This window comes from Plectropomus leopardus, chromosome 5 (assembly GCF_026936395.1).
Source record: "Plectropomus leopardus strain MGB_pleo_1.0 chromosome 5, ASM2693639v1, whole genome shotgun sequence".
In the NCBI taxonomy this organism is placed as follows: domain Eukaryota; kingdom Metazoa; phylum Chordata; class Actinopteri; order Perciformes; family Serranidae; genus Plectropomus; species Plectropomus leopardus.
In genome coordinates this window covers 2,047,172-2,066,472 of record NC_142180.1, presented here as the reverse complement: position 1 = coordinate 2,066,472, position 19,301 = coordinate 2,047,172, and the positions used below count along the sequence as shown (strand labels likewise).

The window sequence follows — 19,301 nt, the reverse complement described above, 5'->3', positions numbered from 1 at the left end:
TATCCCTTTAAAACAACATTTAATGCCAGGAAGATGGAATAATAATAAAGACAAGAAAGTGAAATAACTTTGTCTTGGAAAATGCTGGACAACTTTTAATACACCAATGTTCCCATCTAACGCTTCTAATTCTACTAAAGAGTCACAAGATGGCGACATTGAGCTAAAAATCATATAATTCTGAAGTAATTTTGACATTAAAATATCCTCCTCTCGTCATCTGAAAACACACGTTTCACACATTTAATTTTAGCTGCTCCAATCGTCTCTCACCCTCACACATCCAGTTCACTTGCTGAGGATGGAAAGTGTAAGATGCTGCAGGAGGAAAGTGTGCATCATGTGGTCTCAAATTTGTCTCATTGATGTTGGAACATCTTGTTAGGAAGGTGTTGCTAACAGTGTGCCATACTGACCTGGTGACAGAGAGGTGACTGGAATATATCATAAGCTCTGTGCTATATTATTTATATAGCCAGGCTTTTACGAGCATCAGCAGAAGAGGGAACAGGTCTATATTATATTCAAAGCCTATATGGTGTAGTTTATTATAATCTCTAGTATATTATAATCTATTACAGTACTAATATCTATACTAATATCTATTATTAGTATAGTCTATAGTCTGTAATATATTGTGTGTGTGTGTGTGTGTGTGTGTGTGTGTGTGTGTGTGTGTGTGTGTGTGCGTGTGTATAGTGTTTTAGTGTTTTAGTGCATTGGTGGTTCATATTACTAAATAAAGCAGAGTTGCCTTCATCCCAGCAGTCTGCATCTCCTTTGTCTCTCCTCCTCCTCCAGTTCATAAATGGCAACGTGCTCCACCTCTAATGCTATTTAAGATTACCACCAACGTCCTTTTATTCATAGTGCCACTTTCACTTTCACTTCCCCTTCTCCCTTCAAGCTTACTGGAACTCAAAGTTTCCCTAATAATCCTTCTGATAAGTGTTATATCATCAGCACAAGTCACAGAAGACAGAATCGAATTTGTAAAACAGCTGCTTGACTTTATAGTCTTTACAGAGGATCACAGTAAAATGCTTCAGCAGTGAAAAAACACACAAAGCCCTGATTGGCAGTGTAATTGTTGATTGGCAGTGTAATTGTTGAGGCAGTGTAATATGATTAGCAGTGTAATTGTTGAGGTAGAATAGAAGAGGAAATCTCATATGTAGACATAAGAGGTTAAACATGGGGAACCTGTATCTGTATGCATTTTGTCTGTAGATGCAAGAAATAATACTTCATGTGTTATTAAAAAACAACATAAAGTTTTTAAAGAGTTTAACTTCCGTTTTTATCACAGATGTGTTTTTTTTTTTTTACTTTGGGTAACTTAGTTAATCACTGCAGTCCAGCTGTCCGGCTGATAGAAGACACATCACTTAATGTTTCAAAGTTTAGACGGAGTAGCGTGGCCCAGCAGCCTGTGTGGTTGTGCAGGGATGCTTATCATTCCTTCTCTCAACGGCCAAAATAACAACTGTTTTAAAAAGTCCCTCTCTCAGCAGTACTTGCCGTCACAGTTACATAAGTTTAACACAGGCCTGGTTTTCTGCTTTCACCACATGCGTGTGTCTGCTGCGAGTGTATGTGCCTTCTCAGTAGAATGTGGGTTGCTATTTCGGTTGGAAATTTTGGCCTTTTTCTTTACATGCAATCTTGTCACACGTGAAGTGAAACCGCAGGGTGGAAAAGTGAATCTGCTTCCTGCCAGTCACAGAGTCCATCCATCCATTCATTTTCTTCCGCTTATCCAGAGTCGGGTTGCGGGGGCGGCAGCCTAAGCAGGAAAGCCCAGACTTCCCTCTCCCCGGCCACTTCATCCAGCTCTTCCCGGGGGATCCCGAGGCATAGTCTCTCCAGCGTATCCTAGGTCTTCCCCGGGGCCTCCTACAGGTGGTATGTGCCCTGATCACCTCACCAGGGAGGCATCTTAATTAGATGCCTGAGCCACCTCATCTGGCTCTTCTCAACGCGGAGGAGCAGCGGCTCTACTCCGAGCTCCTCCCGGATGACCGAGCTTCTCATCCTATCTCTAAGGGAGAGCCCAGCCACCCTACGGAGGAAGCTCATTTCGGCCACTTGTCTGCCTGTCGATCTCCCGCTCCATCCTTCCCCCACTTGTGATCAAGACCCCAAGATACTTAAACTCCTCCACTTGGGGCAGGATCTCCTCCCCGATCTGGAGAGGGCACTCCATCCTTTTCCGGCTGAGAACCATGGCCTTGGATTTGGAGGTGCTGATTCTCATCCCGGCCGCTTCACACTCAACTGTGAAACAATCCAGTGAGAGCTGAAGGTCATGGCCTGATGAATCCAACAGGACCACATCATCTCCAAAAAGCAGCAACCAAATCCTGAGGTCACCAAACCGGACCCCCTCAACACCCTGGCTGCGCCTAGAAATTCTGTCCAAAAAAGTTAAGAACAGAATCGGCAACAAAGGGCAGCCCTGGCGGAGTCCAACCCTCACCGGAAACGAGTTTGACTTACTGCCGGCAATGCAGACCAAGCTCTGATACTGGTCGTACAGGGAACAGACGGCCTGTATCAGGGGGTCTGATACCCCGTACTCCCGGAGAACCCCCTACAGGACTCCCCGAGGGACACGGTTGAATGCCTTCTCCAAGTCCACAAAACACATGTAGACTGGTTGGGCAAACTCCCATGCACCCTTAAGGACCATGTCAAGGGTCCAGAGCTGGTCCACAGTTCCACGACCGGGACGAAAACGACGTCGTGATCAACGAGTGTGATCCCCCTATAGTTGGAACACAACCTCCGGTCCCCCTTCTTAAAAAGAGGGACCACCACCCCAGTCTGTCAGTCCAGAGGCACTGCCCTCGATTTCCACGCAATGCTGCAGAGACGTGTCAACCATGACAACCCTACAACATCCAGGGAACTCCGGACAGATCTCATCCATCCCCGGGGCACTGCCACCGGGGAGGTTTTTGACCACCTCGGTAACCTCAGCCCCAGGGATGGGAGAGCCCATTCCCAAGTCCTTAGGCCCTGCTTTCTCAGTCTAAGGCACACCTGTGCAATAATCATGCTGTCTAATCAGCATCTTGATATGCCACACCTGTGAGGTGGGATGGATTATCTCAGCAAAGGAGAAGTGCTCACTAACACAGATTAAGACAGATTTCTGAACAATATTTGAGAGAAATGTGTGTATATAGAAAATGTTTTACATGTTTGAGTTCAGCTCATGAAAAATGGAAGCAGAAACAAAAATGTTGCGTTTATATTTTTGTTCAGTGTATTAATACTATTAATTCTGTGTTAATTTTAATATTTTTGTATTGTATTTACTTTTGCTCAATTCTACTTTTAATTTTGTACGCCTGAATTCGGCATTGTTTGGCTCTTATCCTATCTTCTGATGTGCCTTGAAAAGAAAAGAAAAGAAAAGAAAAGAAAAGAAAAGAAAAGAAAAGAAAAGGAATACACTCTGTAGCCCCATTCATTTATATGTGCTTTTGCTCTTTTATTCAATACGTTTTGTTTGGCATATTTTCATTCACCAAGCAAAAAAACAAAACACTGGCTGCAGATTATAACCCAAGTCATTTAAAAAAAAGTTAAAGTTGTTTCTGTGGAAAGTGTATTATAATCTGGTTTTGACACAATTAAAAATATGCATTGAGTATCAAAAAAGTCTTGCATTTTTCCAGATTTGATGCACCACACACTGTAGAGCTCTTCAATCTAGAGCTCCATGTTTTCATTTAACAGCTAATCTGCATGTTTCATGTTTTGTAATTATATTTTAGTATGACAGGAGTTTGACTGCTGGTATAAATATTTCCTAGCCTTCCACTGAAAACATAGAGTCAAAACCTCTGAGTGTGGACAGCAGGACAGTGGAGTCTTGTTACATACCTGAGAGCAAGGCAAACTGGCGATGAAGCTGTTCTATGATGTCCACAGCCAGCAGGGGCCTGATCTCCTGCTGCATGATCTCATCTGGAAAGAGACACACACACACTGATAAGACAGTGATCAGACACAGCCAGACACACGGTAACACATCCATGGACTCCAGACAGTCAGTGAAGGCAAAAACACTTGCAGAGCTAGAGAGAGGTCTCTCCCCCTGACTATTGATCTAATTGCAGAAAAAATAAACAGAAAAATCATGAGATCAGTTATGTGTTTTGGTGCATGTATTTTCCTAATTTGGTCTTCAAAGTAAATTTCCACATCTGTGATTGCAATGTATCAGTGGCTCCTTCCATTCTGCAGCTATTTTTTCTGGATTTCAACAGTATCTTGAATTCATCAAATGAATTCAAGATTCAAATGAATCAAATTAATTCAAGATTCATCAAATGAATTCAAGATTCACCTAAAAAAGGGATTACTGTGAAATTTTGTCAAGTTTTCAAAGTCAGGACTGAACTTTCCTGCCACAGTTTTGCATCATGATCCATGAGTAAGACCTTTTGAATATATTTGAATTCCAAAGTGCCAACAGTCATAGGTGTTTGTTTAGAATTGAGGTGAAAACTAAATTTCAATTTTGGTGCTATAAGCAGTTAATCGGGTGCCTATCAGAGTGAATAACAGACAAATATAACTATCCTCACCCCTCAACTCTACATGAACAAGCAAGTTCAGGAAACGGTCATGGAAGCAAAACACAGAATGTGATACATGCAGTATATTTTTCTGTTTTCATCAGGTGACTTAATCCTAAACAATAAAATAATAGCCAGAATTCTATTTTCTAATTGATGTATTTATGGGCCCTTATAAAAAATGTTAAAACTAGATAAATAAAGAAAGAAAGAATTTGCATATATGAAAATCATTTTGTGTCATATTTGATATGTCAGGCATGTATGGAAAGTAACTGATCACAAAATTATCTTTTTTAGAGGAGCTACACACATTTTCCTTTGTAGTTGGAACATCTAAACTTTTTTTTGTCTTTTTTTCCCAAAAAGGAACCTTTTAATTAACTTTAATGTTAAGTTTCTGTCCTTATTCAGGCGAACATGGGTCTTCAGTGTGTCTGTAAAATTTCATGAGGCTGTAATTATCCTGGTGGTCACTACAGGTCATTTATACAATAAAGTCAAGTTTTTAAAAATGGTCTCACTACAATGAAATGGCTACTGTGGGGGCTAAGATCATCCAACACCTCCCGCATCCCAAGTCGGCATATGTTGCCGTTTGTCAGTGGACATCTACATCTACATATTCCGCTCTTGGTATCCCTCTGAGTCTGCTATCTACTTTCTGGGATTTTACTACCTTAATGTCAACTAATGCACATGGTGGGATGATGCTGCACATGGCTATGTTTAAGCAACAACACCATGTAGCAACCAACACCAGGATGTCAACAAATGCACATGCTGGCACGTATGGCTAAGATTAGGGGAAGGAGGCACATGTAGGTATAGAAAAAAAGATCACATTCAGATAGGAACCGAACACCATGTCTCCAGTCCAATGTTTACGGCACCCATCCACCCCTCCTCCAGTCCTCAAAGTACTTGCACCCAACATGTGCACCCAACAGGTTCCATCCACCAGTGTTCTCATGTGACGCCACATGCATCCAGTAGCTTTTCATGCACACACTAAAGGTGCCTTTTGCTATTGCACACTTTAGTGTGTGCATGTGTTTGCACACTTGAACCTTGACAGAGTGGTGCTATTTTACGAGTTTGGAATAAGAACAGGCTAACATGTATATATATATATATATATATATATATATATATATATATATATATATATATATATATATATATATATATATATATATATATATATATATATAGATATATATATAGATATATATATATATAGAGATATAGATATATATATAGATATAATATTTATTATATGTATATAATAAAACTGGGCTCCTTGAATCTGTAAGAGTCTCAACTTTCTAGTGAGAACCAAAATATGCAACTCCACGACTGTTTATGGACCCAGGTTTGCAGAAATACTCAAACTCATTTTCAGAATAGGGGAAAACAGCACATTTATACTAGGCAAAAAAAACCCTGCATGTTTTTTGCCCAAATCTGCATTGGACTAGCATAAAGTGGGCATGTCTGTGAAGGGGAGACTCATGGGTACCCACAGAAAGGTCTTCAGTTAGATATCTTGAAATGCCATGCCAATTTTTCCCTTGCCAAATATCTATTTCTAATTTTGGTGCATTTTTTTACAACTTTTATTACCAGCTACCACGGCATGACTGACACTAAGAGATGTGTCAGATTGTCTAGTTTCATATGATACCACTACATTAACGTTAGCTTAAAAAATGAGCCTCTCTCACACACTGTATAGTTTGCAGAGATCGCCAGCGGTCCCACAGATTTAATAGGATATAATACCTGCAGTGTCAAATTTGATACATACATTTTCAACACCATTTTCTATTTAATATACCATTAAATGTTAAGTAATTATGAGTTGCTTCAATCCAGTAAATATTCATAGATAAGTGTAATTGACAATATACAAGTTACTCTTACCGTAACTTTTTCAAAATGAGCAAATATTACTTACTGCAAAACATTTGCAGGTCAGAGAATGGGGGCAGCCATTTTTGTGCTTTAAGGGGGTGTGATACGTGTCTATCAATTGATCAACCAGTTGGCAATCATGTTTTAAATTCAGCCAATTACTTCATAGTTTTATAATGGGGAGGAACACAATAAATACAACTTCTCTGGGAAATCCATTGCTTTGCAGCCATTAATGTTTTTAGCATGCTTCATACTTATTTCATAGGCTGTGACGAAACAGCAGGCTAGCAATAGATATTTTTAAGGTTGTTATAGTAATAATAACCTTGGCCTCAGGTTCACTTTTGCCCGTTGAACTCTTAGGGACTGTTTATAACATTTTGGCTGTGTTCATGCCTAAGGAAAATATTTTAACAAGAGTGTGTATTTTTTTCTAATTTGTTAATTTCCAGGTCAGCTCTGACATTAAGTCTAAAATACACTAATACACTGGAAACTAAATTGTTACATTCAGACAGTTAAGGTCAAAAAATGCTCCATTGAAATCCATTCAAACTGACATTTTTTGATCCCACAGCCATCAAAGTATAAAAACATGCATTGTATTATTTCTGGGTGTCATTCTGGGCCTTTACGTTGGAATTTGTCATTTTTACTATTTTCCAGCTGATGATGTCTTTTTTTTTCTTTTTTTTTAACTGTATTTGGCATTTTGAAAGCAATATGAGTGTGTGTAATATTTAAACAGGCCCTAAGAATAGAATAGAATAGAAATACTCTATTAATCTCATGAGGGACAGTGTTGGGGAAGTTACTCAAAAAAAAGTAATTAGTTACTTATTACTAGTTACTTCTGTAAATTGTAATGAAATTACTTTACTAGTTACTGCATTTGAAAAGTAACTTCACTACTTATTACTTTACTTTCCCATTTCTTAATTTACCGAGTAGATACAGGACAGCAGTTGAAAGGAGCCTGTCGCCTGGGCATAGAGTGCATTTCACTCGAATATTTTTGTCCTTTCGAGCTATAAACTGAAAGTAGTGGGAATATCGCCACTGGCCGAACCCCCCAGTCTCCGTCTCCATTTCCCTCTCTCCTGTTCGTACCGGCAGCAACGTCACTCGCCCCTCTCTATGCAGCACGCGTCGCGCCCACACACAGACAGCAGCCGCAGCATGCACATAATTCCTGCGCCACTTAAACAGACAGACACAGCACAGGCAAACACGGCCTAGGTAACGCAGGAAAGCGCGTTCCTGTAGTCTAGTAAAGTAGTGTAGTTACCAATATTTTTAGAGTAATGCGTTACTTTACTTCGTTACCCCAAAAAGTAATATCGTTACAGTAATTCGTTACTTTGTAACTCGTTACCCCCAACACTGATGAGGGATATTGCAGAAGGATAGAGCAGCAACTGCATGAAATATTCATTAAAAAGGGCGAAATAACGCAAATATATAGGCTACATACAAAAGAAGGCACTCAACAGAATAAAATAGAATAGAATAAAATAAAATAACAATTCTAATAAAGATATGTAGAAGAAGTAGAAAAACTTTGCCACTAGTTAGCTGCCACTAGCCAGCTACATTAGGCTAGTGAGCTATCCTAGCTAGCTCACTGGCAGCCAGAAACAGACTTCTATGATCCACTGTCTGTTTGATAATCTAAACAAAGAGTGTTTTCTTGCAGAGGTCCTTTTAAAATGAGCAATGCTTAAAGTTAGCTAGCCTAGCTAGCTTGTAGAAAAACTGCTCCCACTACTGTAAAATGATTGCCTGAGGAAAAAAACAAAAGATTGACAGTTTGGACGCCTCCCCCTCTGCAGAGTAATAAACTTGTTAACAGGACCTCTACTGCCTGCAGTGCACTGAAAGCCCATCAGGGGGCAGGTGACATTTTTTCAGCTTGCATTCAACAGGTTTCTCAGGTAAGTAATGTTAATGTGTATCACACAAAATTGTGTATGGATACAAATGATTTTAGAGGGAAACTGGAAGCAGAGATCAGACTTAATATTTCTATTCTTCTGTTTCCATCAGGCAACTTTTTTGAAGTGAGCATTACTCACATTATTTAAGAGCTGTTTTGGAAAACTTTACAGGTCAGATCCCATTATCACATGCAGCGTATTCTGTAACTCTTCAGCTCTGACTGCTGTTCATGTGTGATACTGCAAGAAACTACAACAAAGCATTCTTAGACATGACTTTATGTGTATCCATGTAATAGACCTGACCCTGTTCTGTTTTATGATCATTTTGGTTCCCTGCAGTCTAAAAGCAGAGTACGCTGAACAAAACCTTTTTCTGTCCCAGAGAATAAAGACATGCATTAACACAGACTGTACTTTATAGCTCTGAAACATGCTTGGCTAGGTTGTGAGTCGATGGGGGTGGAGGCAGACAGAAGGACAGCACAATGGCTGCTAGTGAGCCTTAATGCAGCATGTATCAATGTACCTCTGTTCTTAGTATCTGAGTCTGCTGACTGACCAGGAATATCAAATATAGAGCTTCATCACAGCGTGATCCACTGAGTAATGTCGTGTTTTGCTGATTCATTAACTCAAGATCCAATATCTTTAAAGCATCTCATATTCACCATATTGAACCACACTATAACAGAAAACTACAACTGTTCAGATTTAAATATCAAAGGTATTCCAAGGCTCTAATTTATTTCACAGAACATGATGTGAAACCCGAGTCAGACAGCTCATGCTTGAACTTGGAAACAGCAGTTTGGCAAAAAGTGTAACTTAACGTTGTATTAGCTTTTACCACATATTTCAACTGCTCCCTCAGTCGATTGAGTTCATTCAAAAGCTCTGGGAAAAAGTTAGTATAACAACCTTGAGTTAAGAACTACAAAACTGATGGCAAATGTTTTTCGCTAATGAGAACACGAGATAATAAAATCAAACCTAACAAGAAACTTAGCACAGGAACAATTGGCTCCAGCTGTCTGGACCATCACTGGATAATCCCCTAAATAATATTGTCGTCACAAACTGTCTTCATTGCTCTATTCTGTGAAAATATTTAGACTTCAATAAAATGAAAGAGGATTTTAACAAAAACAAATTTCCTCTATTTTTAGAATTTTTGGGATATGAATTAGCTGCAACCTTTAGGCAGTGGCAGCTCCAGCAACCAGGTGCCAGACTTACAAACTGCACACCTTTAACCCTTTGAAATCTGGATCAACATCACCCTTTGAAACTTAAGAAAATTATTTTGATTTCTTTCAAAAACTTGGGGAAAAGGCAATGAGCAACTGGACGAAAATTCTGTAAAATGCCAAAAAATGATACATTTATTTATGCATAATTATCTACTTAAAATTATGTTCCAGAATTATTATTATTTTTAATCACTTTTTTTTTCGAACCAATACCATTTATGTTGGGGTTTTTTTAAATTTCCTTTTTCTTTTTTTATTCTAATTTTCAGGTCATTTTCTTGTACATTTTCCTAATTCCTCGCAAATTGCCCATTGCCTTCTTCCCATGTTTTTGAAAGAAATCACATCAATATGCTCAGGTTTTAAATGGTTCAGAGGAAACTACAACAAATTGCAGACAGAGGGCTGAAAAAAGCAAGAATAGAGAAACTGGGTTTGCTTTCACTTTCACTTGTGAGACTGTTTAGCCTGTACCAGTAAACTATCTATCCATCTATCTATCTATCATTTATCCATCTATCCACCTTACAGAAATTACTGAAACCATCATGTTCTGGGTTGAGATCAGTGGTGGAAATACAACAGGAAAATCTGAACAACTCTATTAACACTTTTTACAAGCACTTTTCTAGTATTTCATACAAATAAGACCTGTGCCATCAGTCAAGTCAAGCTTTATCCCGCACTGCACATCAACAAGGGTAAAGACTGATAGGGATTGTTAAGTTGGATGTCCCTGGATGTCTGAGGATTGGAGCAAGAATTATCTATTGTACAACTCTATGTTTTTAGCCTTTGTTTGTATTTCAACAAATCTACATAATGTGAAATCCTGCTGCTCTGGCTATGCAGCTCCCCAAAACACTGTGCATGCAATAATCAGCAGAACTGTTAGATCCTTCTCACACTGTGAAGAGTGTTTCATACTAATTGTATCAAGGTGTATAATGTTTGTGTGTTTTAATTTGACTCAGACATTTTGAGAAGAAGTGACATCTGTGGCAAACTGTGTCAGTGGATAAGAGGTCATAAGAGGATAAGAGAATGGATAAATATGATTCCCAAAATTTGTTTGTGTTTGTTCAAAGTTCATTTTTTGTTCATTTCTAGTCGTGTATTCATATCCACATACATTCCTAGTACCAAACTCAGCGGATAGCTCATTCTCCATTGTTCATAAAATTCAAAATAGAACCATGCATTACCGCTTCACCATTGAAACGAGACACAAAGCTGCAGAAGATAAGAACCAAGTTGAACTTTGCAAATGTAAATCGATTTTAAAGGATGAAGGAAATTAAAGAAAAAAAACATGCACAAAAAGAGGGATGGGGATCAGGCAGGGGAACTATGCTCTCCAGCCTACAGGAACGTTATGCAACCAGAGGCAGGCAGGGAGGATGTCCTGTCCGACTGCAGGATCAAAGCAGAAAGCAGCAGTGAAGTCAGACTAGATGTTGCCTAACAGAAACTCTCAATAAGCTGAAGTCAGCTTAGTGAGCACACTAATGCGACCAGTGGGATTCTTGATTTGGACAATGAAGTTCAGAGCAGCGTGTGGTTTGGAACAACTGCAATTATCTGCAAGCTAGTTAACCGTAATTTGTGTCTATGTTGAGCAGCTGCTCCTGTTCAGTCTGACCACAAGTATGGTCCCATGAGAGGAGCTGGAAACCCTAAAAAGCCTCTTGAAAGGCCGGGAAATTCCTCTGTTTCAAAAAGGGAGTTCCTACCCAGCATACAGCATGACAACAATCACAGTTCAATGACTGCTTCAAAGAGACGCGGCATACTGTAGGTGCTGAGCTGTAATTTATCTCAGAGTTCGCACTGACATTACCTCTACCACTGCATCCCATTGTCTGGCTTTTTTTTTCCAACTCAGAGACAAAAGCCACAGTTTGTGCCTTTAGTTGGTGGCTGCTCTCACACCTCTCTCAGACCTCACACATAGAGCTGTCACTAAATCACTAAATACCTTTCATGTTGAGTTTAGCCTCTCTCACTTTGCTCAGTTTCACACACTCTGCAATCTGTTAGATGAAGTCTTATCGGCTATGTTCACACGTCATACATAATCGGTTTATTTATAATTATGACTAGTGGTGGATGAAGTACCTGAAAGCCATACTAAGTAAAAGTACAGATTTCCTGCCAAAAAATGACTTTGGTAGAAGCTGTCACCCATTAGAATATTACTGTTTAAAAGTCTTAAAGTATCTGATATTTACTGTACTGAAGTATCAAAAGGTATTTTATGATTATAAATATACTTAAGTATCGACAGTAACCCTTTGAAACATCAACAAATTGGTCTGATATCTTTGAAAAAGAAAATTAGGAAAAGGGCAATGAGCAACTTGGCAGGAAATGTCCCACACATTTCAAGAAATTGGTAAAAGTTGACAAGAAAATGGCTGCGATACTACTTGTCTGTGCCTATGTCACTCATACAGTTGAACAAGTGTTCATGTAGGCATGCCTAAAAGTGCACGCTAACATTAAAGAAAAGAAAACTCAGCTATGTGTAAAAGAGCTTGCAGGTCAAAAGAGTAGAGAGTGCACAATGCTCTCTCCTCTACGCCATCAGCAAATTCTGTACCTCAATTTGCTGACAATTTAGCATTGCACACAAACTTGTTCCAGAGGGATGGCACCGTCTGCCAGCTTGTTTACACTAAATAGGGGATGTCATATCTGTCTAATATTGGCCTGCCCTTAGTCTGAACACAACTCAGTACATGCAGTAAATGAAAAAGCTGCAGAACCACTGAAACAGCAGATATCAGGTGAATCTCAGAGGGCAGCTTACGAATCTGCTCACAGCTGAGTGAGCCTTAACAAACACACACACACACACGCACGCACACACACACACACACACACACACACACACACACACACACACAGAAGATCCTCTGCCAAGTTGTCAGGTGTCTAAACTCCATGTTCCTACAGCAACACACTGATGGTGCAATCACTTCCTCACACCCTGTCTGCACACACATTCAACATGTGCACTTTCGCCGTCACCTTCAATCCATCTGCTCTAAATTTAACCAGATTAAGCAGCATGCTCTCACACACTGTCACTGCAGCCACTGCACACTATGCACATGCACACACACACACACACACACACACACACACACACACACACACACACACACGCACACACACACACAAACACACACACACACAGCTCAGCATTTGAGACTGGTTCTAATCAAAAACACAGCATGTTGCCGAAGACTAAAATCCTCCTGGATGACACAATAGTAACATTTCATCAATGTTATGTTGCTTATAATAATCTATGTTAGCTAGCTGTACATAGTTAGTTTTTTAATATTTAGATATTTTAATATTATTTCAAATGATGTGTTACAATATGAAATTAACCACAAAATGTGTCTGTTTTGTATTCTCCTCTCTAATGGGTGCAGTCCAAGTCATACAATAACACCAACTTAACACTAGCTTTCTCCTCCTCCATCTAATACAAGTGTAAAAAGGGGCAGATGACTGAACCCTAAAACCACAATGAGGTTTATGAGAGATCAGCTGTGTGACCAGGATGCCACACAGGGGAGGCCTGTTTCTAGTCTCACGCAGTGGTTGTAGCCTAACTGTACCAATCTCCTCAAGTCTTTTCAGAAATGAATATCAAATTACATCTAATGTTTTAAGTGTTAGTTGAAGATAAAAGCAGGACACTGTGGTATTTCAATTTCAACTTCATTCTGTTTACATGTAATCAAAGTACAATAGCCTGGTGGGACAATCCTACATTTAGCCATGACCACAATATTATGCAGTGCCAGATCCGACCATTTCTGTGCAGTAGATAATAGCCAATAGCAAGACAGCATGGTAGACTGTCTAAAACTGTAAGCTGTGCCGTTATAAGCTCTATCACATTTTTATTTTTTGCTCTGTTTCAGCAGTAGTGGCAGTAATATTCCTCTGAGCATTTAAAAGGCGAATACAACAACAAATTTAAGACAATATCTTCATATTGTCGGCCCTGAGAGCAGCTTTAGAAAAAAAACACAAGCAAATGATTTCAAATTTTTTTTTAAAAAAGTCAAAAAGTGCAAAATGAGAAAACCCAGCCAAACACAGAGAGGCACAGCAAAGTCACACAACAGAAATAAGTTACAAAACAGTTCAGTTGACTTAATGAAATACATTTTGGTTTCTTGTAGCATCAACATCTTGGTTGCATAATTCAGACATTATCAAAATATTTCAACAAAAGGCTAAGACTAGGTTAACAGCAAATATGTGCAAAGATACCTGAATCTTACATAAAGGGTCTGTGTCCACATGGCAGCTTTTTTCTGAGTGCCGGCATTTTTTTATTCATTTTTGTAATACATTTTTAGTGTAACCTGGAAAATGTTAGTTGTTTTTTTTTTAATTTTTTCATTTGTCTCTGTATTTGTTATTGTTTTCTCTCCTCGCAGTGTGTTGTGGAACTGATGAACATGTATTCTTCAGTTGCTCCTGTTTTGTCAACTTGAATATGTTCTGAAGTTTCACACAAACATGAGTGAGTTGTAAGCCAGCTAGCAAGGAACAAACACTGACTGTGCGTGCAGAGTGTGTCTGAGCTGAGTCTCACAACTCACCAGGAACTCCACATCTTTCTGTAGACCTCCTCCAGCCTCTGCTGTTTACTCTTGCCTCTGTGTGTTTAGAGCCAAAAAGCTCTGAGACAAGCACTACATTTTGCTAAAATTTCCAACTCACTTTTACACTCACTTCTTTTTGACAGACGTCTAGGTATAAACATGCCATCAACACTTGGCTCTTTTCTTTTTTGGGAATTCCTCAAACGTGACTTGCATTGTGCCTAGAATTTTCAGTAGCCTTTGTGTTTACTGACAAAAAAGAGAGGATTTCTGCACACTGCCCTATTACTTGCAATTTATTATTTATTATGTAAACTACAGTCATCAGATTTGAGTTTTTTAAGATGTGCATATGCCTCCATATAAAGGATGTGTTTGCTGAAATGCTACATGAAGCCTGTCTTACTGCACTTCTGCCTTGGTGACTGAGTTCATTAACACCTTTGCAGAAATGTCAAACAATACCAAAAAACTGGATATTAGAGGTTAGCATACACAGCCACTCAACCCCCACCACATTCCAAACACTGATCCTGAACCTGGGTACTACTTGACCTTATTGTGACTTGACTTTAAAGATCAGTTCAATTAAAGGGGAACATCCCAGAAAAAAATCGTTTTAAAGCTTAATAGATCACCAGATACACTGGGCAAAGCCTGTGTGAAGATTAAACTTAAACTTCCTCACCAGCCATTTAAAAGTCAAAGTAAATTCTTTGTCACTTAAATCACCAAAGCAGCTGACTGTAAAGGAAAAGACTGGTGAAATGGAAAAAAGAAAACAGCAGGCAGACAGAGAAGCATGGCTGGCAACACACAGATGTTTGTGTTCCTCCCTGTCTGTTGTGGTGTGTGATCACAGCAAATGAGAGCAGGACTGTGTGTGGTTATTATACAGTATATGGACATTCACATGCACACATAAAACTTTTCAGTTGGCTTTAAGTGAGTGTGACAGAAAGAGAGACTCAACAAATAAAGTGTGAGGTCAGACTAAAAAGAGTGACACCAAACTGTACATACCAATGCAGGTTTTACAGTGTGTGTGTGTGTGTGTGTGTGTGTGTGTGTATTACCTATAACATGTTTGACACTCTTCATCTCAATGCCTCCCTGGCTCAAACACATACTCGGGCATGAATGTAAATTCCTCCAGAAAAAGCAGCAGTCCTGTTAAACACCAGTAATGTCATTGTATCCAAAATCAACGAGGACAAAACAACATCCAGCAGCAGCCCTGCTCTGTCAACAGCAGCTGTTTCTTCATCGGCATCACCATCGTCACCATCAGCTCGGGCTGTGCCAGACGTCCAGACCAACAAATCTCAAGCGTTCTCAGGTTTCATTCACACAAGCACACACTCACAGGCGGAGCAGGGCTCTGAACTGTGTGTGTCTGAGGTCACTTTTTCCAGCTCTAGCTGCAGTGAAATGGCTCAGAGCTCTGAGCAGCAAACAGCCTCACAAGTCAGAGAGGGAGGGCACACACACACTCTGTGGAGTGTACCAAAAAGAAAGAGATAAAGGGAGAGGAAATGACAGAGAGAGATATACAGAACAAGGCTGAGCTGCAGTGTCTGTGTGTGTGTGTGTGTGTGTGTGTGTGTGTGTGTGTGTGTGTGTGTGTGTGTGTGTGCGCGTGTGAAAGAGAGAGAAAGAGTGTATGGGTTCATATGCATGGATCCAGTCATGTGTGTTTCATTTCTGCTGGTTGGGTGTTCCGCTGGTCAGAGTACCTCAGTGCTGTTTGTTGTGTCTGTGCATCTGTGCATGTGTGTTGTGTTTATGAGGTCCATGATGTCAGCAGCCTGTGGGAGTGACCTTTAAAGACCAGATGATGGACGTGAATTTTTTGAGTCTCTAACCTAGCAGTTAAAATTGCTCTGAAACACCATCTGTCAGTAAATGTGAAGACAGACACAGACACAGAAAGCGTGGTGGACTGGTCAATATGCTCCTACCCAACTGAATTAGAACAAGGCTGGTTTCCATCACACATTTGCGCAAAACTTAAGTGATATTTTTGAAATATCTATTAAACACAATTGCAAGATAACTGCATTTCTATTGACTGATGTGATTATTTAACTAGAGATAATGTGCAGATTTTTCTCCCCTATCCACCAATCCATTGGTTGAAGAGTAGGCAGAATTTCAGTCAACCAAGATTTTCTTTGGCTGATTACAGCCTTAGGAGCTGTACAGTTAATGTGACATTAATGAGTTCTATGGAACACCAAAACAAAGCCAATAAGACACCAAGCTCTCAGGACCTTACATCAGTCACAGACAACAGATAATTGTAGTTTTATTTTTCCTAAATGATTACAGTTATTCAATAAATGCCCTCTCTTTTATGACCAGCTGACTTCCACGCGCAGGCTCTTAAAAGCTGTGTTGAAGGATCTGCATATATGGATATAACATCGTTGTGGATGAGAAAACATGTCTTCAGATGCCTGGTGCATGATCAAACAGTGATATTATTTAACTCATATATCGTTAATCCAGTGTTGTAATGCAGTAATGTAATATTACTTTGTTACAATACTTTAGTATTTTTTGGGAGTATCTGTAGTTTAGCTTTTACATTTTTGTCAACTTCCACTTTTACTCCACTACATTTCCCCTAAGTATTTTAGTTACTTACTGCAAAATAAGGAAGGAAAGGAGGAGGTGATGGATGAATGAATAAAGGATTAGAAGGTAAGGAAAAATTAGATTTTGATCTTTAAATCATTTAAATTTTGAGAAAGAGCTAATTTTTCTTCAAGTGGAATATGCACCATTGTTAAGGTGCTGTATGTTACTAAGCAAAAAAAACTTTGAAATTCTTTCAATTCTTACTGATGTCTTCTTTGTTAACCTTTTAACACCTAAATTGACAGTCTTCTTGTGCTGCATTTAAACACAATTCACATACATTTTAAGGATCTTAAACTTGAGAACATTTATTTGATGTCTTTTAAAAATATGGGGGAAAAAAATGACGTAATAAGCAACCTGCCTTGCAAGAATATTAACTGCAAAAAGAAAAGTTCCTTAAAAATGAGAAAAATGTCCAAATATATTTACCATTCGTATAACAATATATTTAGAACTGTGTTACAGAAAAAAATATATGTATAACTTCTTAGCAGTCTTTTTCTGTTTTTTTTTTGTTTTGTTTTGGGTTTTTTTTGTATTTGTGCTTATTTTCAGGCAATTTTCTTTTAACATTTTCTAATTTCTTGCTTTTTGGGCCACTGCTTGTTATGTTGCTCATTGCCCTCTTCCCATGTCTTCCCAAGTGTTAACAGCATTTACTTATACTTTAACTTTCAATACATAAGTACATTTAATATTATGAAATTGCTTTTGATACTTCGGTACAATAAATATCAGATACCTTCAGACTTTTACTCAGTTATATTCTAATAGGTGAGTTAAACTGCTAGCAAAGTCAGTTTCTGGGAAGAAATCACCAAAAACAAGAGTGGAAGTAGGCTGATGTGATTTTCACTTTGCTTTTCTGTTCACTAGAACATCAACAACATTGGCAGCAGAGTTATCTTGTGTTTGCTCTTGCTGGATTACATATGAGACAAATAAAAGACCACAACATCTGTCTAAGCATTTTTAAATGAAAGCTAAATAGTCTGGTTTTTAATTCATGTAATTCTTGTAACTATTATTTTATATCACTTCTGTTATTTTTAACCTCTCTTTTTGGTCTCTGTACTACTTTTATATCTTCTTTATCACCGCCTGTCTTTTGATTGTGTAATCTTGCCTTTTTTGTGTTGCACTTTTCATTGTGAAGCACTTTGGGCTGTATTCCTTGTATGAAAAGTGCTCTCTATATAAAGTTTATTATCATTATTAAGTTTATTAATGGAAGTTGTTTGATAATCAATGCTTTTTTCCCAAATACAATGTCTAGCAGACTAATTAGGTGTGTCTTTGAACTTTCTTTGTGTGTATGTGTGTGTGTGTGTGTGTGTGTGTGTGTGTGTGTGTGTATACATGTGCTTATTGTTTACATAAAATACTGAAGGAAACACATGTGCCCTCCACCTCCCTGCTCTGTTCTCTCCACTGTTCTACTATTGTCACAGCTTTTGAATAAACAGTACACAGTGACAGAATTATATGTACATACACACTCACATAACACACAAGCGCACACACAAACAACCATACATGAACGCATAAAGACCTGCAGGACTCAGACACAAATATGGATACACATGGACTGTAGATAGTGACATACACATACAAAACTGCACATGCACACATGCACACACACACACACTGTGGTGGACACACTCACATTGTTTTCAATACAATAACTATCGTGCTGTTACATTTGTTTTGGGAACTACTTCCTACAAGACCATAAACACTACACTATTCCCAGACAAGTAGCGTGTGTGTGTGTGTGTGTGTGTGTGTGTGTGTGTGTGTGTGTGTGTGTGTGCACGCATGCGTGCATGTGTGTTCATTATTCTCTCCCATTGTACACAAGTATTCAAAAACAAAGACTTTGAGAAAAGGAAGGGGAAAAACACGACTTGTAGACATAGAACGAGATCAGTTTTTTTCATCCGACACACTAACCGTCGATACAACCACAACACTATGTGGTTTATCTATGGACATCAAATTTATGTATGGACATCAGATTCTCACAATGGTAAACCATCATTACTTTAACCCACATGTTGCCACTCTGTATTGGTCCACAACCCTTTCTGTTAAAAGTGATGTTCCTTTACTGCTACTTTGCTTTGCAAAATGTTTTTAAAGAAACTTAACTTCTGTCTGGAAGGTCTGTTGTATGTTCATTGGCAACATTTGCTTTCTCCAGTCAAATTGAAGGAGGGTGATAAGAGCAGATAGTTTAGGCAGCTAAAACAACACATTCTCATCCCAAATCATCACATACAGCCACTTTGCAGTGGACTTCTATGTGTACACATT

The 19,301-nt window shown here is 38.9% G+C and overlaps 1 protein-coding gene across 4 annotated transcripts in view; it reads right to left on the bottom strand.

Moving 5' to 3' along the window:
• The window catches only part of mcf2l2 (MCF.2 cell line derived transforming sequence-like 2), a 204,101-nt gene that overhangs the window by 148,899 nt on the left and 35,901 nt on the right, over positions 1-19,301 (bottom strand). For 3 of the 4 annotated variants that reach the window (XM_042512814.2, XM_088077380.1, XM_088077381.1), the window contains exon 2: positions 3,895-3,978. In XM_042512814.2, coding sequence (XP_042368748.2) covers positions 3,895-3,978 — 84 coding nt within the window. Of the gene's footprint in view, positions 1-3,894; positions 3,979-15,415; positions 15,875-19,301 lie in introns of those variants that run through there. The other variant, XM_088077379.1, reaches the window with a different exon arrangement.